Raw genomic sequence first — 22,370 nt, 5'->3', positions numbered from 1 at the left:
AGTTCTTTGGTATTTTCTTGAGACATTTGTGTCCTAGCACGTCAGTAGCATTGTTTGTGATATTGGTATTTTGTGTTATCAAGGCTCACAAGTGTGAGGATAAACAGACAAAGTTTTACAGCTAGTTAGCTTGGTTGATCGAAGGATAAAGTAAATGTAGTAAAATGCTGACATTTGAGGAACCTGGGTGAAGGATAGTCATTAAAGCACTGCAGGTTTTTTGTACATGTGGAATTATGTCAACATAACACATTAAATGATTGTTAATCTGTGATTTTCAGTTTTTAGAACTAAGCCTCAAGAGGCTAATTTGGGATAGTTCATAAGTTGAAAGAGTTTCCTAGTAAAATGATATCTTGAGGTTGTTGGTTTTTACTAACTGATTTAGGTATTATTTCTGTCATTAACATTGATAGAAACGTGTGCTTCAGAAAATCAAGCCTATCACAGAGGTTTAGGAAAATGTTAATAGTTGGTAGATGTCATTCAAAGTGATATATTGGGCACTGAAAACCATTAGTGGTGTTGTGAAAATAAGAAAATTTTGTAGACATTGTCTTCTGTGCATTTTATATTAAATTATATGTGGTCTTTTTTGGTGTGACTTAATATGCAGAAAAATGCTTTCACCATTCCATTCTCAAGCAAATATCCTTTTTTAAAGAAAGAGAATTTCTTCCGTGTTTTACTTGATCATTATCTAACAAGGAGTTAATATTTAGGAGCTAAAATGAGAACTTCTAGTTCTATACTAGAAGTATAGAAAGAATTTAAGCTTTCAAAACATTTTAAAATGTTTGGGTAAATAAAGTACATATTATCGTACTTTAATACAATTTTAAAATCTATTTGAAAGAAAAAAAAGATTATTTTTTATCAGAGGCAGCAATAACAAATCTTGGAGCAACTGAGATTCCCTGATTTGCATAAATTTGTAGCTTAGCAGTTAAATGCTTTTGCTCAGATGAGGAGATGACAGGCCAAAGGATGGCCACTTAGAATAATATGTACCCCTGCTACTAAAGATTTGACACGGAGCATTTCTCCCTCCCAAGGCTCATTGGCTGGGATGTCATGGCTTTCTTGTCTGTGCCTCGTTCCCAAGAGACACATAGCAGCTGAGTTCCCTCTCCTTGTCTCCAGGCTTATTAAGGGGAAGCAGAACGTGGATTGCTTTCAACTAAATTGAAAGGTTGTTCCCACTGACTCAAGCCTTTCAAATTAGACTCAGTGAACGATTAATTAAAGGGAGTGAGTGGATGATTTCTCTTTAATACTTGCCTTCCATTCATAAATTTCTAATTTTTTTCTAGAGCAGTAGCTGCATTAATCTCTTTGAAATCGAATTTTAAAGCATAGTGGCATAGTTAAGTTAGGGCAACGCAGAAGCATGTTTTAGGTAAATTACTGTGATTGTATTATGTGGTAAAAACATTATGTATTTATAGTGCACCAGAAGGTACTCAGTCTCATGAAGACATCTATTGTTGCTGTGAGTTTCCTCATGTGAAAACCAAAGTCCAGGCTCTTGCTGAAATGTTTTTATTTCACCACCACACATCAGATACTAATTTCAGAGCTGCATAAGATGGAAATTCTTGACTCGCAGCCTATTTTCTTTCCACCTGCAGTTGTTTGAAAGGGACTGTTATAACATTGCCTCCCTTGTGTGTTATCTGTCTCATTCTCTCTGACTCAGATGATAGCATTTGCAAGGACAGTAAATAGGACATAAAGTACTGCAGGTATTTTAACACTTCTTTCACCACAATAGCCTTACTGTTCATTTTCTGATCCTCAGGATGTTTAAAACTATCATGAGGGAATATTAAGTGTTCGTGTACCCGTACCACTCAGAATCAGCATCATACGAGAGTTTCAGGTAGCATTCGTGTAGTTATACATACCAAAGCTAAAACTTAAAACATTTGGATTTGTTAGAATCATATCTCTGGGTAAGAGTGAGAGAAAGAAAAAGGAATAGCGGGAAGAACAGTAATTTTTGGAATCAGAGGCTTTGGTCTGAAACTTGGCTCAGAGTCTTATGGACGGAGTCAGCTTGGGCAAGCTATTTCCTTTTAGGCTCAGTTTCTTAGTCTGAAAAAAATGGGGCATAAAAGTTTCTACTTTGTAGGATTGTTAAGATGATAGGAGATCATATATGTTAAATACTTACCATATAAATGCTCAAAAATGGTAGGCAGCAGAATAATTATATGAGTCTTTTAATGTAGGACAGTGGCTTTTTAATTAGACCCAGAATTTCCTTGAACCAGAGCTATTTTTCTGTATCTTGGTTTCTTTTCTCTTGCTAGCTAGGCTTTTACTTCTTACTCTTGGTACTAATGGTGTTTTGTAAATGTCACCTCTATGTCTGAGCACTGGCAGGAAAATGGTTGGTCTAAAGGAAGGTCACTTGTCAGTTTCAGTAATGTATTTTAAAATGTGCTGGGGAGAGAGAGATCTTGTGTGTGTGTGTGTTTCACATTCCTTGGAAATAAGAAGATAGATGTTTTGAAACTCTGTTAAATAGCTCAAAATACAAGATGGCCGATTTTAAAGAAGGCTGGACTTTGGATCCACATGAGCCTTCTTTTGTAGAGTTTCAACCTCTTATCTTAATACTGTGGAATGTATTACTGACTGGAATTTTTTTCTTTCCCTGAAAGATAATCGCTGTGGTTCACGGGGTATTTATCAGAAGCTCCCTCTTGGGTGAGATTTACAATAGAAGAGCAGACGGCCTGGTCCTTAGACTTTTCTCACAGTTGCACAAATAATTCAAGGCCATCATGCCAGAGTGGAGACTAAATCCTAATTGTTTATGCAGTTTTTCTAATTGTGTCCAGATGTTGGGCCCACTTTTATCTTTGGAAACCATTAACATTCTTGATTCTTTTGGGATGAGCCAAAAAGCACAGACTCTTGGTGCCTGAAAATTCATTCAAAACACCCTGCCAGACCACATGTTAGGATATGAAAGTACCAGATCTCAGTGTAACTTGGGTGAAAGGCTTAAGACCTATATTTTTGAGAAGATAAGGTGTGCCATCATAGTTCAGTCGTTAAAAGGAGAGCCAACAGTAGCAATGGGGAAAATATATTTTCCAAGAGAGGGCAGTAGTATGAAAGCAATGAAAAGCAAAAGAAAATGAGTCCCAAAAGATATACTTTGGCTCCTATGCCTAAGAAGCAGATAAATCAGTTTTGATCAGTTTGGGGAATATATTTCTCTGGTGCTCTAAGCTATTTTGACCTGCTTACTCTTTCTTGTTCAGCAAAAAAATGGAGATGCATTTTGATAAATTTGAATGGATCTATAAAGAGAAAGTAAATGATTGTCTTATTTATGTTCTAACATATCACTTGGAATCAGTATTTGTTAAAAATAATTATGTAATACCAACCAAGAAGTATTTATTAGGTAGTCACTGTGTAGTCACTGTGTATTTATTAGGTAGTCACATGACACATTTATTATGTGTCATGACTGTGTAGTGTACAAAAACCAACTGAGACATTTGCTGCTGACTAGGAATTTCTAGGTTAAAAGGGGAAGGTAACAGTGGTAATTACCATTATCTAATATTTATAGAGTTCCTGCTTTACTATAACTGTCCTTTCTAATTCCTTATATGTATGGAGCATCACCTGGGTGCTTCAGGTAGTGGTATTTGATGATGACCTAAGTTCGTTAAGGCTATAGGACCTCTACATATGAAGGTAATTTAATGCCTGGCCAAATGCTGGGTAAGTAGTATAGAAAGGTGTTGAAGGATTTGTAAGAAGAAAAGCAAAGACTTAGACATACAGAAAGTCTAGGGGTGCATTTTCCAGGCAAGAGCGATGCCAGAAAGATAGGAAAAAAAGAAAAGAATATTCCGTTTGGCTGACGTCGGTGTTGACTGGATATTAGAGAACCTTGAATGCCAGGGCAAGGAGTTTGAACTTGATTCTTTTGGTGATAGTGTAGTATAGAGACATTTTGATCAGAAAAAATGATATAACAAAGTGGTTTTTTTAGGAGAGTCACGTTGGATGATAAGGAGTTTGAAAAGACCAGAAAAGGTGAGACCGGTTAGGAAATTGTTGCAATAACAAAGGTATGGATCATTCTCACCTGTACACCTTTTATATCATTTTAGATGTGCTCCCTCTATTCCTCTACTTAGTAATCCTTTGAAATTTGGATTTAGATCTCTTTGAAGAGACTTATGGCAGCTCACTAGACTTAAAGAACGAGAGCACCATTGCCAGAAGTCAGTTCACCTTGAGGCAATGACCAAAACTGGTTAACTGGAAGAGTTATTTAAGTTGGGCTCTAGGGAATCTTAAAACTTACAATTCCAGTAATTCTGAGTAGTTTTAAAGCACATTCAAAGGAATATTTATTACCACACACAGCAACTCGAATAATAATTGTGTAATTAAATGAGTTCATACATGTAGGTGCCCAGCAAGAAAAACAAAACCAAAAACCACACACACACACAATAAATGGTAGATTGGAAAACAAAACAAGCAACCCTATATGATAAGGCATATTATTCCAAGGAAGGAAAAAAGTTTTGCGGGATTACTCAAGTTTTTTTTCTTGCAAATATTCATGTGTGAAACCCAGAAGAAAATGCAGACTCTGCCCAGTTCTCCAGTTTAAACAGAATTAATTACTATTAAGGGAGAAAAGAGTTATTGTAGAAATTACGGTTTACTTAGTGACAATCTTAAAAAGGAATGTTTCAAATGGGAGGGCATAAAGCTTCATGTCTAGTAGATTGTCCTTCCAGAGGAAAAGATGGGCTTCAGACTTTGGTCAAGGTCCTTCCCAGTTATGACATCCTTAGCATAGTGTTGTAGCTTATACGAATCCAGAAATAAGAGTAAGTAGTAGAAGAAAGAGTTCCCGCGGTTTTGTTTTTTAATTGAATTATTGATATATAATTTACATACCGTATAATTCACTCATTGAAGTGTGCAATTCAGTGGTTTTTAGTTTATTTACAGGACTGTGCAGCCATCACCATAGTCTAGTTGTAAAAAATTTATAATTTTTAAATTGAGATATTATTCACATATCATAAAATTCACCATTTTAATGCTATAATTGTTTTGTTTTTGTTTTTGTTTTTTACAAGGTTATACAACCATAACCACTATCGAATTCCAGACATTTTCATTACCCCCCAAAAGAAACCACAATCCTGTTAGCAGTCACCTCTCATTCCCCCTTCTCCTTATCCCCAAGCAACTATTAATCTGCTTTCTGTCTCTTTGGATTTGCCTATTCTTGGCATTTTATATAAATGGAATCATACAAAATATGACCTTTCGGTCTGGCTTTTTTTACTGGCTTTTTTTAATGTTTTCAAGTTTTATCCGTTTCGTAGCATATATCAGTACATTATTCCTTTATATGACTGAATAATATTCCATTGTATGGATACACCCTATTTTGTTTACAACCTAGTTTTGGAACACTTTCATCACCCCCAAAAGAAACTCTGTATCCATTAGCAGTCATTTGCTATCGCACCCACTCACTCCCACCCCCAGCCCTGGGAAACCACTAATCTTTCCACAGATTTGTTTATTCTGAACATTTGATATAAATAGAGTCATAGAATATGTGGTCTTTCCTGACTGGCTTCCTTCATTTAGCGTAATATTGATTGAGGTTCATTTATGCTGTATCATGTATCAGTATTTCATTCCATTTTATTGCTGAATAATATTCCACTGTGTGGATATGCCACATTTTATTTATCCATTCATTAGTTGATGGACATTTGGGTCCTTTTGCTTTTACATAGCATTTTTTCAAAGAAAAATAAATATCGTCTACAGTTGCTTATGAATTCACCCCTTTGTCTGTGGGCTTGGACAGAGTGTCCATTTAGCTTGCCAGATGCTGCTTACAAAGTAAAACGGGCCAGTCCCAGTATAGGAATTCTACATCAGATAAAAGAATCACAGCAAGATGTGGCTGTTTTCAAAGTTTGACTTTTCTGCTCAGTTCCATTCTCCTTATGGCTTCAGGTTTCTGGTATTATCATTCAATTGAACGTCTTCATTTCCTGGGATCCACCTGAAAAACTACCCTAGCTCACACTGGAACAAAAACTCCACCAGCCAGCCGAAGCCCCAGGGATGGCACTGGCTTTAATCAGCGTGGAATGATTCTCTTGTGCTTTCAGTACTGACAGGCTGTTGTCCAGCACCCTTGATCATCTAGCTTAAAAGTGCTGAAAGAAAAGTTCAAAGATAAGGTTACTGAGAAAATTCCATTCCCTGCCCCCCGCCCCACTCTTTCTGCACTCAACTTTATGGCAGTTCTGACAGGTCAAGAATTTTCATTTTGACTTTAGAGAATTTGCAATATGAGATGCAGCTACTCAGACTTAAAACCTGATGATGCGGGTTCACAGTCTATCCTTGATGGTAACTATGAAATACTAGGCACAATTCTCCCTTGTAAGGTAGAAATAATAATACATACCTCGAAAGATTTGAGGCTGAAGTGAAATAGCACATTGTCTAGCACTTGGTAAGTAAGTGCCTAGTAAGTGCAAGTTCTCTTCCCTCCTACTTATTTACATGGTGGTCAGGAAATTTGAATGAGAACATCATGTGAAAGCACCTGGTCAAAAGCCGGAAACTTAGAAGGTATTCCATAAATGTAAGTTGAATTTGAACTTGAGGTCCCAAAGAATGGAACTCTTTCTATTGATAGAGTGGTGTGCGTGAGTGAGGGAAAGAGAGACAGCCAGACACTGTATCAGTTAGTTTTTGCTGCTCCAACTCACAAGCACCTCCACACCTAGTAGTCAGCTTGGTGCAGTAGAAGCCGGGGCCGCTGATTTATGAAGCCTCAGCTAAGACAATGTGTTGACGAGGGCCTCTCTCCACCTGGTATTTCACCATCTAGCGGGCTCACCCAGATTCCTTTACATGGTAGTAGCATGCACAGGCACTTGCAGTGTATTTGCTATTGTCTCAACAGCCAAACCAAGTCACGTGGCCAGGCCCAGAGTCACTGTGGGCGGGCAGTACTAACAAGCAAGGGTACCAGGAAGAAATAATTGTGGCCACTTTTACAATCTACCTTAGACACTGATTGTGATAGCAATACAGATCTGTTTACTGAGAATTATTATTGGTCTATGAAGTCAGACAGAGAACAGGTGCTATAATTTGACTGGTGTTACTAAGGATATGTTGGTCACAGCAGGAGTGCTATCTCCTCCATAGAATCTTCATCCACCAGTGAACGCTTAGTTATTGAAAAAGACAAAGAATAATTGGTGATTTACCTCCAACAATATTAGCAATCTTTAACTGCATTGGGCGGGGCTATTGTCATCAAATAAGAGAACTCAAATATAGATAAAACAGGTGTTCTCATTTTCTCTCTACACAGTCATAGAAGTTAGACAAATGATCATACTCTAGCTTTACAGACATTCCTTTGATTTTTATGCCATGTCTTAGAATTAGACCACAGAAAAGTTATCTTTAGTGTTTCATCCCTGGTTTAAAGACCCAACTTTCTGAAATCCACCTGTATTGGACCTGAAAGGAATTAATGAAGCATCATGGAAATATATAGTACCAGTTATAAAATTTTTATTGTTGGATGTGATACTGTCTTTAAAAAAAATAATGTCTTTATGGTTTATGTAACAATTCCACAGGAGATTGTATTTTAACTTACCTGTTATGTCTATCTAGATGTTGTCATTTTTATTTGATGAACTCATTTCAGTCATTTTCATTTCTCTGTGCATATATAAAGATGGATGGATAAACAGACATGAAAGGACAGAAGTAATGAGTGGTTGGTGCATGATGTATGCAGTCTACTCTCAAACATTCAGTGTGTATTTTCTAAGAAAGGAGATACTCTTGTTTTGTGTGTATTTCCTAAGAAAGATGATATTCTCTTTTGTTACCATTGTACAGTTGTCAAGTGGTGATTTTTTTCTAAAGAAGAGTTTTTCCCTTCTTTCCCCAACCTTCTTCACTTTCAGATTCTTACTCTGAGCTCGTGGATTCTTTTTATTCATTGTGTTCTTTATGATGCTCAGTGTCCCAAAATTTACAAATAGGAGCCCCTCAAGGTGACTCCTGTATCCTGTAGATATGTCCCCATCAGTTTTTGAGTACTTGCTTGCTTTTTTTGACACAAAAAGATGTTCCAGGCCCACCTTGTACTTTTTCTGCCCGAGACCTGGAATTAGCTATTTCTCTTAAGAAGCCTTAGATCCTTTGAGTGGGGTCTGGTATTTAGAAACCAAGATCTGAGGACTAGCTGTGTTCATTGGTGATAGAGTGTTAAACTGCTTCAAGGCCTTTAATGAAAAAAGCTCAGAATTTTTTTTTAATAAACCATGAGTTCATGTTAATACTTGCAGTTCAAATATACCACCACAGGATTCTTCTGTACCTTCCCGGTTCATATTTTGATGTTTAGATACTGCCAATATCTATCCCCTCCCCTTGTACTACTTTGCACTCCAGTTCAGCAGGTGTATGAGCCTTATCAACAAATAGAGTGTCGAGCTTTTGAATTTTTGCCAATCTGAAATATAAGAAATCGCATCCTCTAAGTAGTTTTGATTTGAGTTTCTCTTATTATTGGTGAACCTAAGCATTTTTGCATTTTTTTTTTTTGATGTTTAAGGACTGATTGGATATTTTTGTGCGTATACTATCTTTTCAGGTGTTTAACCCATTTTTCTTTTTTTTTTTGGCAGAACTCTTTATGTGTGTAAGAGCTTATCTGCCTGATATATAAATAACTCCTCATTTTTTAAAATTCTTTAAAAAATATATGGTATTGGTTGCAAATGTTTTCTTCCAGTTCCTCATTTGTCTTGGCTTATAGTGTAGGTGTGCTTGAGTTTTAAAATTTTGTGATGTTTTCTTCACACAAAAGGTTTTCATCTATCCGTTTTTTATTGCATCTGGGTTTTTGCTGTTGTGAGAAAGCCTTCTCTACACCCAGGTTTTAAATGTATTCACAGATGCTTTCTTCAAGTGCTTACGGTTTCCACTTTTACAATTAGCACTCATCCATTTGGAGTTTTCCTGGTTTAAGGTATGACGTGTGGATCCAATTTAATCTTTGTCCAAATAGCTATCCAGTTTTTTTGGATAGCCATTTGGGCTTTGTATTTTGTTTACAGTTTTCTGTTCTGTTCAGCCAATCGGGGTATCTAGTAAGGAAAGTTTGTATAAAAGTGCACTGTATACTTTATATGTCAGCAATTGGTAACACTTTCACCGTTGCTTGGCTCAAGGAGGCTCTCTAAACACCCCTTTTTATGTGTAGGATGATTGTGGGCTTGCCCCAGTTGGAGGTCCCAGCGAGGAGCCTGATCAAAAGGACTTAGTTAGCTTCCTGACTTGTTGGCAAATCCAAAACACTCCCATTTTTACAAGTTTTATTTTGTTGTAGTTCTTTCAGAATTATATTATGAAATACCTTAAATTTAACTTTAAAATTAAACACAATAAGCATGAAAAGCACTTAACATTTTGTACCTAGAACAGAAACATTCAGCACATAACCATTGACCTGTCCAAGAGCAAACATTGTATTTAATCCCTAATAAGTGAAGAGATAACAAACAGTGAAGTAAGCTATTGGCAGCATCCGGAAGTGGGCGAGTCTGGGGTTGGCCGCCTTTGAACTTCGCAATGGAGATAGTGAGTAAGATGACAAATATCTGAGAGGCGGTCAAGGTGCTGGCCTGAAACTGGACTAAGCATGTGTCAGGAGATAAGATTGCGTGGAACAAGGGTGCCTGGAGAGAAAGAAACACTTTGCTGTTCTTTAGCTTCTAGACCCCCTCCCATCCACTTCTTAAGGCTCTGAACCTTCGGGTCTTTTTTCCTGGTTACTAGGGAAAAGGGCAATATAAACCCACATGTTCACGGAAAGCACTAAATAAACACTGTACTTCCCAGTGCTAGACTACTGATCACAAGTACAAAGCTACTTCAACACGTGAAATAGGTACATTCAGCTCCCTAGGTTTTTAAGTCATGCCAGGTCAAATAATTCTTTTTGCCATTCTTACTATTGTAACTGTAACCTCTATTGTGTGCTCTCTTATATAGTAACTGCTGTTAGGTAACTGCTGATTCTACCCTGCCGTGTAACTGCTGCTTCTTTTCTTAGGGATCGTTTGAAGCTCAGCCTAAGTCCTCCTCTACCAGTTTTCCCTAATCAGCCAGCTTGCAAGATTTCTCCATCTTCTGGGCACATGTAACTGTTATAATCAGTTCTATTTAATACTTATCCTGTCCTATCGTCTGTTAAAAAATGTTTAGAAGAAGTAAATAAAATCACCTGAAATCCTACTCTCAGAGACAAATCCTGTTAACATTTTGGTATATTTTCTTTCAGTCCTTTTTTCCCCTCTTGTGTATGTGATTTTACAGAGTTGATATCATACTGTATATGTAATACTGTATCCTGTTTTTCCCTTTAAGTTTCTATTAAGCCATTTGTAAATAGTATTTGAAAAGTTATATACCATGTCTCCCCGAAAATAAGACCTAACTGGACAATAAGCCCTAGCATGATTTTTCAGGATGACATCCCCTGAACATAAGCCCTAATGCGTCTTTTGGAGCAAACCTTAATATAAGATCCGGTCTTATTTTCGGGGAAACACAGTAGTATTTCATGGAGTGGATTGTGATTTACTTGTATTTTCTTTTTCATGCATATTTTTCTCATTAATCCAGGTAGATTATCAAAGGAAGTCACACTGTATCATCCCCCTTTCCTACTGCAATGCCTGTAGAGAATATTGTATATAAAGATGATTAATGAATATTTTTGCTTGTTCCTGTTTTCAGTCTAATATTATAGGAACTGTTTGCTATAGGCGACCCAAAAATATAACTTGCAGCTTACTCAGAGTCATTGCAGCACCCAGATCTTTCCATCTAGAAAAAGGGACCCTGAGGAAATCTTTGTGTGTGTTTTAGAGGGGCAATGAATCCTCTGAAATTCTGTGAGAAGTATTTTGTGTAAGCATTTGTGTATTTTCCTGTAGTTTTCATTAGATTCTTAGAGGAGTCCTTATCTAGCAAAAAGAGCCATTGATCCAGAGGCTATAATCCATCTGGCGATAGATCTATTTATGAAACATATCTGAAATCTAGGATATTATAGTTCATCTTTTATTTTTCTTCGTTTACAGGGAGGGATGAGACCATGCAGCCTGCAAAACCATCTTTCCTTGAGTACTTTGAACAGAAAGAAAAGGAAAATCAGATCAACAGCTTTGGCAAGAGTGTCCCTGGCCAACTGAAGAACTCTTCAGATTGGAAAGTGCCACAGGATGGAGACTATGAGTTTGTAAGTAGTGTTGGAAGTAAAAGGTTATGTCTGCTGGGGAAAGTTATTTGAAATATCACACACCCAATTCTGTCATTTCACGGAAAGTGCCTGAGCATTTTCTTGTGTAGTTCTAGTCTCCTCTCACCACCTCTGGCAGCAGCTCCGGGGCTGAGGGCCTCATGACTTTGAGACGACAATATTTTGACTGACATTTGAGCAGATCTGGGCCTCCCAACTAGTGGCATCTTTTTTGCTTGAAAAATCCTTTATTCACTTGCCTTTTTTCTTTCTGTCGAGTTTGAAATTGTTAATGGTAAAAGAAATATTCAGTCATTAAACAAAGATGCCTTGTCTTTAATAGCTTATTGGGGATTGTGATTTTATATTTAAGAATTAGACTGGAGGACAAATAATGCTGTTTTGTAGTGTCTTTGTCATTTTGCTAACTATTATCCTAATTTTAGGCTCTCTGAGAGGCTTATTCTGAATTTTGCCTGGGGATGAATATTAAGCTGTTCCAAAGTTTCTTATGAAAAACTGGGTGTGTTTTTCCTTTCTCTGCTATGGAACATTTCTCCCTCAGCCACAGACACTTGTTAATGTTCACAGCGACTTAATGAGTAGAGGCAATAAAAAATTGGGGGGGAAAAGTAAGCTAAAGAGTCAGCATTCCTTTTCAGAATATTTTTAGAAAAGAATTTTCTTTTTCGGAATATTTAATTTTTACCTTCTTAAATTTTCTCCCAATTCTGTTGTTTGTAAGAGCCTAATTTGGGCGTTGTATTTGCATTCTGGGAGGCCTTTCTAGTCCTGGCTTTTCACTATCCTCCTGACTGACCTTGAGGAAATGATGTCATTCTTCCATAACCTAAGTTCTACTTCTGTAGAGTGGCAAGAACATCATAGTTTATAAGCTAATGACAGATCCTTTGAGGACCAGAGTCACTCATCTCAGGTTGTTTAACCAGTCACGGAAACCATGTTATAGAACCCAAGTTCATTTGTCTCATCATCTATTTGTTCATTTCATTTATTTATTCATCATCTATTTGTTTACTCATTTATTTATTAGTTTTTTGAGCATCAATATGTGCTTGACACTTTTCTAGGAATATTGTAGTGAATCGAACAGCCTAAAATCCATCCCTCACAGAGGTTTCATTCTAGAAGATGGAAAATAAGTATATTTAGTGTGTGATAGTGGTAAGTGTTGTAGACAATACGAAGCAGGAAAAGGAGATTGACAGGTGGGGTGCAGGAGAGAGGGAGAGAGAGAGATTGAGAGAAAATGTGTAGCCATTTAAAATAAAGCGTTAAGGACGTTCTCTGTGGTAAGAAGGTGAGGGCATGAACTACGTGAATATCCAGAGGAGGAGCTTTTAGGCAGCTGGAACAGCATATGTAAAGGTCCTGAACTTGTTTAGTGTATAATATTTGCAGAACAGTGAAGAGAACGGTGTGTCTGGAATGGCATCAGGGGGTTATGTAGCAGGAAATGAGATCAGAGACATCATGAGCAACCAGAGAAGGTAGGACTTTTTGTGTAATAACAAGGATTTTAGCTTTTACTTTGAGTGAAATGGAAAGCTGTTGGCAAGATGTGACTTGATACTACTATATGTTTTGAAAGGATTATTCTAGTTGCCATAGTAGAACACTTTAGGGAGACCAGATTTTTCTGAACACAGGTGTGGTGCTGTTGTCTACTATACAAAGGAGGCCAAATATGGGGTACATCTGCTGCCATTCCTCTCTTCTAGGTCTTTGCCATTCATGTTTTCCACAGAGGCAGGATTCAGTTTCAGAATCCTTAGCACAGTGTTGCTGGCTACTCTACTGTTAATCAGAGTAGACTCATGAGATCTGAATTATTATGCTTGCTCTTCCATGTTGCCTGTGTAATTGTCCTCAGCATATTTGTACGGCCTGATTTTCTCAGTTTAGTGAGTCTTTAGGCAAAGCTGAAATAACTTCTGGGTACCAAATCACATCGTCATTGTGACAGAATGCTTAAGAGTCCTAAAATCGGTATTCCTAGGTCCAGTATCTTTATTTTTTTTTAATGTTATAGAAGTTCCTGATCCTGAAATTCGTCCTTTTAATCTAATCCTTAATTTTTGGGTCAGTAGTGGCAATGGTGGAACCATTCACCTCTCTGCCATAGCTTTTCCATACTAAATTATTGGCAGATAACTTGTTTCAATGGGAAAGCTATTTATGCAAAGGGGCTTTAGTATTAGGTCTTTGGAGATTTTCATTTTGGAAGTCGCTGGCTGCTGGAGGGAGTGGGCCCCTGAGCGCGGTGAACAGGTTAGCACGTTGCCCAACCTGGCATTTCTCCTGGCCCATCTACACCAGAGATTATAAACTGGCGGAATCCCATTAACAGAAATTTTTGTGTGACCTATCCAGTGTTGAAAAATTTTGTAATTAGTTGCCTCTGTTTAAAAATTGAGAGCTTTTAAATAAAATGTTGGATCTCAGCTTTTTTTTTTGAAAACTTGGAAGTTCTAGCCATCATAAACCTGCATTACTGGATGCTGGTTGTCTGGAGCTGAATAGCAGCTGCCCTCTGGGGTTTGACCTCAGTATGGGCCTGCTCCATTCATTGGTATTAACTGTCTGACCTGTCAGGCATTTAGGGGCATTTGATGTTGGGACTCTTGCTCTAAGTCATTTGGATTTGTCTGTGTTCACATTGGGCCTGAGCCAACCCATCCTGACACAGACAATTTTACTCTATTGTTACCTTCAGAATTTCCAGAGAATTCATTTTTAAATTCTCTTTTAAACTAAGCAGCGAAAGAGAATTTAGGTAGGGTGTACATAAGCTGCTATTCCAAAAAGTAGCAACGATCAAATGAAGACTATTTTTAATGCCTTGATATTGTTGCTATCTAGCTCTTACCTTAATCCTAAATCAAGCGTTTGAAATGATAGTCTAAAATTGTGTTTCTCAAAGTGTGGTCTCCAACCAGTAGTGTCAGCATCACCTGGAAACTTGGAAATGCAGTTTGTCAGACGCCGCCCCAGACACACTGAATCAGAATCTCTGGGGACAGGTGCCCAGTAATCTGTGTGCTAACCTACCTTACGTGTGATTGTAACCAATTAATTTCATGTACGTTTCTTCTTTCTTTCCTATTAGGTACTATAGAAATTCAGAGATAAGGATGTATTCATATTTTATTAATATTGCCTGATTTTTTAATTTCCTTTTACTCCTCTTTTGAGTCTCCTGTACTCTTATTGGAAGTTTGAAAGAAGCATATCAAAGAAGGAAAATGTACATTTTTTTAAGTGACTCTGGCAAAGAAACAGCCAATCTGTTGAGTGAAGAAAGTATTTGGAATAATCTCACTAAGTTTAAAGAAGGGTGTGTGTCAGACTAGCTGGCATATTTCCCACAACAGTCTCTTACAGAGAGACTTTCTAATTTCCCGACAGGCAGTATTTAATTATGGAAAAGATATTCTCTTTCTTCCAGTGAAGGCAGTTGCTATTTTGAAATGAACTTTTTGCTCAAAAAGGCAAATAGGAATTTAACCAGGAATGGCAGGATGTGATACTGACAAAAAACTTTATATTTTCATCTGAAATTCAACACTGCTTCATTTCTAAAACTGAATTGCCTCATTTGCCAAGTTGAAAATGCAACAAAGATTTCCTTTAATGTTTAATATATATACTGCTTCAAGTGTAAATAAGAGGCGTTTGAGTATGCAGCATTTTCTAAAATTGGTATTTCATATTCTAGACACAGATTGCATTTTTGGAAATGAATGCTATGTTTGTGAGAATTCAGACCCTACCATTTTGCCATTTGCAAAGCTACGAAAAGCTGTAAACTTGAATCCAGTTTGACTCATGGATCTTCCAAAAACACGCTGTAAGATTTTAGTCAAAGATGGCTGGAGTGCCACAAGTGATGAACAAGACAGAGAAAGCTCATGCACTCTTGGAGGTTACAGCGTGCTGAGGGTGACAGACATTAAGGCAGGTAATATATCAGTTTGGGGAGTTAGGCCTTTAAAGAAAAAAAAGCACAGTAGTGTGAGAGAAGGCCTTGCAGAGAGACAGGACATTCAGCTAAGATCTGAAGGAAGAGAGGAAGGTGGAGGGACCTTTGAGCTATGAGAAATACAGTACAGCAAATACAAAGGCTCTGAAGCAGGCCATGGCAGGTGGACATATGGAAGGAACAAGTCCACTATGGCTGGAGCAGAGTGACGCGTAAGGTAGCAGTCCAAATGTAAGCACATCAGTAATGACAACACACGTGAGTGTGTTAAAGTCTCCTGTTAAAAGACAGACTCTTTGGACAAAAATACGAGTAGCAGTCAAAATCCAGCTATACACTGTTTATAAAATAAATAAAATATCACTGAAGAGTTTACAACACAGGAATGGAAAAAGATACACTAGGCAAATACTCACTAAAAGAAAGTAGGTGAAACAATATTAACATCAGATAAAATAGAATCCAAGAAAAAAAATTACGTGGGGAGGTATAATACCGTATTTTGCTGTGTATAATGTGCACCCACATTTTTGGCCCAAACGTTCAGGGAAAAATGTTTCATTTTAATTTTTTAATTCAAATTTTTATTTGTTTACATTGAGGTACTTTTTTTGTATTATAAAGTAATTTTAGCATTTATTGTTTAATATATTATGGTACAAGAAATTTTATGTAACAAATAATTACAAAACACAAGAACAGATACAAGGTACAATAAATTTTATGTACTGGTAACAAATTTAGAAGGCCAAGAACTCTTCGTTGTTGCAAGTTCATTGTTAAGTTCAACAAAACCGATGATCGTATTCCAGGGTATTATTTTGCATATGGATATCGTTATTGATTTCTAGAGTTACCCTTTTAACTCATAAGCATAAATAAAAGAATTAAAAACATTTATGTTGATATGGAATTAGTACTACCCATGTATAATGTGCATCCTTATTTTTTCCTCACAAAGTTGGGCAAAACAGTTTGCAGTATACACTGCAAAATACGGTATATATTGCTAAAAGGTATACTCGATCCAGAAAACATAAGTCACAAACCAATATAGAGCATATATATTTATCCAAAACTGATAGAAGTACAAGGAGCAATAAGGAAACTACTATCATAGTTGACGACTTAAACATTCTTCTCTTAAAAAGTGACCTTTCAATTATACAAAAGCAAAACTAACACATTTAACACAAGTCGATAAAACAGAAAATGGGAACACTCACTTTTGAAATATCCATGAAACTTGTAAAACACATATGGAATATCACAAAATCTGACTGTTTTCAAGTTCTTGAGAAGAAATCTCAACGAGAAATCATACAGGCCCCATTCACTGACTTGTACAGTAAAATTAGAAATTAACAATAATAAAGTAACCAAAACCATTTTCTCGTACTCGGAAATGTAAAAGTGTATCTCTAAATTCTTGCTTTAAAGATAAAATCAAAATAGGAAATTTTAAACTACTTAGAAATGAATTAATAAGAACCCTACAAAATTCAGATCCCTGTAATTCAAACCTGTGGGATACAGCAAAAATGGTACTCAGAGAAAGATTTATAGCCTTAAATGTAGTTTCTTTTTAGAATACAAGAAATATAAATAAAAAGATAAAGACAAAAGCAGAACTTAATGAAATAGAAAACAAAAAAGTTGACCGGTAAAACCAAAAGTTGGTTCTTTGAAAGGACCTACATTTAGCCAATTTGATCAAGTTAAAAAAGGAAGAAGATACTTATAAACTCTACTACAGGAAAGAGGGAAAGAATGTTGCTAGAGATAAAAATGTTAGAATGATAAGAGAATTTTATTATAATTTATATCATCACATTTAAAACCTAGATAAATAGATGCTTGAACATTATGCCATAGTTACTTCTATATGGAAGTGTAAGTACATTAAAGTATCCAAGATGCTTTTGAACAGGAAGAACAATGAAGTTGGACTTACTTCCAGATGATAAAACTTACAGAACCACAGTAATGAAATCATTGTGATATTGGCACAAAAATAGAACATAAATCAATGGAATGGTATCAACACACCTGTGTATATATAGGAATTGATTATACAGTAGTGATAAAATACAAAATAATGGAAACGGTGCAATACCATTTGTGTACATTTTTTAAAAGCCACAAACCATACTACATATTTCTATATATATGTACACATGTAACTACATACCGTGTTTCCCCGAAAATAAGACCTAGCTGGACAATCAGCTCTAATGCATGTTTTGGAGCAAAAATTAATATAAGACCCGGTATTATATTTATTATATTATATTATGTTATGTTATATTAAGACCTGGTCTTATCTTATAGTAAAATAAGACCTTATTTTATTTATTTATAGTAAAATAAGGCCTTATATTAATTTTTGCTCCAAAAGATGCGTTAGAGCTGATTGTCCGGTTAGGTCTTATTTTCGCGGAAACATGGTAAATTGAAAAAAGAGAATATAAAATTACTTGATAAAGGTCATTACCTTTGAGAAAAGGAACTACTTTTAGCTGTTTTTGCAGACAGAACTTACTACTGTATTCACATATTACTTTCTTAAATTTTTAAAAAAGTGAGATACACGTTTTTAAAATTTTTACTGACATTTTCCTGGTTTTAGTCTAAATAGAGTTAGCGAGAGCATCTGCAAGTCTAGAAGAACCACAGTACTTTTCAGTCTTATAAATTTGCAAGTATTACTGATTATAAGCTCTTGATGTTGTTAGGTTTTGGAGTAAGTTTCATCTTTATTCAAATGAATTTGTTTCCAGATTTCTTATGACTTATTCTACAAAAAGAGTCGATAGTAGCTGGCCCCCACATATTAATCCAATCTATTCATTGAAGTCCTCTATATAATAGGCATGACTGCAAGATCGTTGTCAGCTGGGAATTCATTATACTCACCTTTGTGTTCCTAAAACCTAGCAATTGCCTGGCTTAAAGTTTGTACATGATTTTCAATTAAACTCAGACATAGTCTCTGAATTAATTCAACAAATGCAGCCACTATCCTTAGAGATGTCATAATGTAGCAGAAAAGATAATCAAATAATTTCGATATAGTGTGCTAATAATAACTTACATTTATTGAGAATTTACTGTGTGCCAAGCATTGGTCTAAATCCTTTATATATATATATATATATATATATATATATATATATGGTATATATACAATATACAGGGGTTATACAGTTAGTTATACAGTTAGTATAACTAGGGTTATACAGTTAGTAAGTGTCACAGCAGGGACCTGAACCAAACCACTTTGCTCCAGAGCCCATCTTCTTAACCACCTCCACTGGAGGGTGTCTCTTTAGGTTCTTCTGGTAAATTCTGTGCATAAAGTGCATATAAAAAGTTCTGTAGGAGCCCAGAAGAGGAAGCAAGAACTTTAGCAAAAACCCCAGGGAAGGCATCAAGAAGTCTCATTTGAAGGGTATTTCAAGGATGAATAGGAATTCTTGAGCTAGAGAAGGAAGTAAAGATCATTCTTGGGGGAGAGAGAAAGTGTGTCTTTGGAGGCACTCAGGAATGCAGAATGCTGGAAGCACTGGGAAACAGAATTTGGAGCATACAATTTGGGGGGTGGGGGGTGAGGAAGAGGGAGATGGACTGAAGGAGAGCCCTTCAGGTGAAGGAAATGAGTGCCCCGTGTGCCCTTACCTTTTCTGGAAATATGCAGTACTCTTTTTAGATTTTTCCTTGGTGAATCAGAGAAATTAAAAATAGAATCCTAATGCAGCACAAAGAGCTAATAAGTTACTATCCCTCCAAAGTTGGGTCCATCAGGATATAACACCTTTGAACTGTTAAGTCAAAAGTAATGTGATAAAAGTAATGGAACCTGAATAAGATTGATTGCTCGGATTCCCTGGGCAGTTATAAAGTTATAAGCCATTCAGATAGCTTTTTGTGGTAGAGAAGCATCAATTTTAGCCCTGAGTTTTCCCCAGGAGGGTGATAGCCTCTGATTTTATGAAACTTTATCTTAACCATTCTTTCCTAGATCAGAGCTCCAAATATGATAAGTAGAGATTTCTTTGGGTTTTTATAAAGAAGTTTTACTGAATTATCAGGACATAGTCAATTACTCATTTTTGTTTTTAGGTTGCACTTTTTGCTTTCAGCTATCCACTTTAGAAACTTGACATTTGGTGGGAGGTGATGATTATTACCACCTTGTTTATAATTTAAAATCATGATTGCTATGGCAACAGAGATGCTTTATTTACTCATGTTTAGATTAATAGTCTCAAGGATGCATCTCTTGATGTTTTGTAGGAACCCAGGTATCTACAGCTTGAAACTTTATCTGCCATCTTACAGAAACAAAAGGAACACTCCCAAAATCTGCTGTCTTTTAATTTATTGTTCATTTGTTTCAAAATCAGTTTTAAAAAACTTAGTGCATCTCCTTAAATATCCCAGCCTCCATTGGTAAGATAGAACCTAAAGAAGTTCTTATCACTCAGCTATAACTGTCATCAGCTCAGGACTATTCTCTTCTCTAATCCTCCATTTCCGCTATTCCCCCCACTTGATTATTCTGAAACAAATCCCAGTTGCATTTCATTTCTAAATATTTCCATATATGCCTATAAAAGACGAAAGATCCCTTTGAAACACATAACCACAATATCTTTATCATGCCTTTAAAAATTAAGGATAATGGTTCTTTAACGCCACAAAATACCTTGTCAGTGTTCAGTTGTTTCCAATCATCTTTTTTTTTTCCCCAGTTTGTTTTAATTAGCACCATGCTCTAACCAGCTGAATTACTCGGCCAAGCTGGTTTGTTTGAATTAGGGTCCAAGTAAAATTCACACGTTATAGTTGGTTGATACGTCTCTTAAATCGCTTTTTATTTATAGCACTCCCCTTTCCTGCCCTGCACACACACACCCATTGTTTGATATTATGGAAGAAATCAGTTGTTGTCCCATAGAGTTTCCCACATTCTGGATATTGCTAATTGCATCTAAGTGGTCTGTTTAATATGTTCTTTGAATTTCTTGTAAATTGGCAGTTTGATCCAGAATAGGGGTTCTCAGGACCCCTTCACACTTTTAAACATTATTGAGAACCCCAACAACTTTTGTTTATGTGAGTTATATCTATTTATATCTACTAAATTAGAAATTAAAACTGAGAAATTTAAAAAAATTTATTAATTCATTTAAAAACAATAATAAACCCATTATACATTAATACAAAGAATATATTTTTAAGAAAAATAACCATATTTCCCCAAACAAAAAGAAATGAGAGAAGAATGGCATTATTTACATTTTGTTTCAAATCTGTATGGCTCAACACATGAGACACCTAGGTTATTATATCTGCTTTTGCATTCAGTCTATTGTAATATATTTTGGTTGAGGTACATGAAGAAAGTCTGGCCTAAGATACATAGTTGGAAAAGGAAGAAGTATTTTAATACCCTTTTCATATAATCGTGGATATTCAGGCTTCTTTGAGATTACACTGAAGTGCAACAACTCATGGTTTTCTAAAGGTTAGTTGCAGTGTGGCATCGAAACTATATCAATGAACTTTTCTTATTCTGAATATTAAAATCCATTGATCTTTCTTACACTTTTTAAAATTTAAGTGTAGTTGGTATACAATCTTATATTGTTATATTAGTTTCAAGTGTACAGTATAGTGATTCAACATTTTTCTATTTCACAATGTGATTGCCCCACTAATTCTGGTAATCATGTGTCACTGCAATGTTATCACAATATTATTGACAATATTCCCCTTCACCTTTTTCATCTATCCCCCCAATCCTTTCCTTCTGATAAGCATCCCTTTGATCTCTGTTTCTATGAGTCTGGTTTTGTTTTGTTGTGCTTGTTCATTCGTTTTGTTTCTTTAGATTTCACATATAAGTGAAACCATACGGTATTTGTCTTTTTCTGCCTGACTCATGTCACTTAGCATAATACCCTCTAGATCCATCTGTGTTGTCACAAATGGCAAGATTTCATTCTTTTTTGTTGCTATATATCATTCTATTGTGTATATATAGAGGGCGTCAAAAAAAAATGTATACACGTTAAGAAAGGAAAAAAATTATTAAAATTGTAATAATATATATGATGACAAAAGATAGATACAAGTCATGTGTATGCATTTTTTTTGGCACCCCCAATATATATACCACATCTTTATCCGTTCATCTGTTGACGAGCACTTAGGTTGCTTCCATATCTTGGCCATTGTAAACAATGCTGCAATGAACATAGAGGTACATCTTTTTAAATTAATGTTTTCGTTTTCTTCAAAGAAATACCCAGAAGTAGAATTGCTGGGCCTTACGGTAGTTCTAGTCTCATTGTGGTTTTCATTTGCATGTCTTGCACTTCAAGTGAACTTTTATTCATACATGATTTTGTAACATAAGTGCGTTGATCATTTGGAAGATATTGGATCACTGAGTTACAAAGATCTTCCAAATGTTGGTGTATTTCATTATACAATATTTTAAAAACCACACTCCTTGAAATTGCCACCAATCTCATCAGAAAAATTTCTAAGTACCATGTTTCCCCAAAAATAAGACCGGGTCTTATATTAATTTTTGTTCCAAAAGATGCATTAGGAGTTATGGTCAGGGGATGTCATCCTGAAAAATCATGCTAGGGCTTGTTTTCCGGTTAGGCCTTATTTTCGGGGAAACACAGTATCTAGGTAAAGCTGTCAAGATCATAGTGGCATCAAGTTTTCCAAAATTCTAATTTTTGTTTGAAAGTTTGAATTTTACCATTGGCAACAAATACTCTCAGTTGTTTTTCTTGAAATGACAGCCTCACTTTGTTAATTTTTGTGAAAAGTGTGTGCCAAATACCAAAGTTTGAATAGCCACAGTTTGTCAGTCATTCTTTCAAGTCAAAATGGTGTTCCATGGGAAAAGCAGCTAGTGTAGCTTACAGCTCATTCGCACAGGTGCTTTGCCTCAAGACAATAATCATA

General features: G+C 36.0%; 1 protein-coding gene and 1 long non-coding RNA gene across 4 annotated transcripts in view; one reads left to right on the top strand and one right to left on the bottom strand.

Annotated features, from left to right (window-relative positions):
* Nucleotides 1-22,370, top strand: part of STK4 (serine/threonine kinase 4) — an 80,672-nt gene that overhangs the window by 30,815 nt on the left and 27,487 nt on the right. For all 3 annotated transcript variants that reach the window (XM_033095175.1, XM_033095177.1, XM_033095178.1), the window contains one exon: nucleotides 11,217-11,374. In XM_033095175.1, coding sequence (XP_032951066.1) covers nucleotides 11,217-11,374 — 158 coding nt within the window. The remainder of the gene's footprint in view (nucleotides 1-11,216; nucleotides 11,375-22,370) is intronic.
* Nucleotides 6,102-6,944, bottom strand: LOC117016095 (uncharacterized). The gene is made up of 2 exons (XR_004421830.1): nucleotides 6,497-6,944; nucleotides 6,102-6,242 (listed from the first exon to the last, which is right to left on the bottom strand). It is a non-coding gene; the product is annotated as an uncharacterized LOC117016095 (long non-coding RNA).

The sequence above is a fragment of the Rhinolophus ferrumequinum genome, chromosome 23 (assembly GCF_004115265.2).
Source record: "Rhinolophus ferrumequinum isolate MPI-CBG mRhiFer1 chromosome 23, mRhiFer1_v1.p, whole genome shotgun sequence".
NCBI lineage: Eukaryota > Metazoa > Chordata > Mammalia > Chiroptera > Rhinolophidae > Rhinolophus > Rhinolophus ferrumequinum.
The sequence above is the reverse complement of the archived record's forward strand: the minus strand, read 5'-3'. Positions and strand labels throughout refer to the sequence as shown.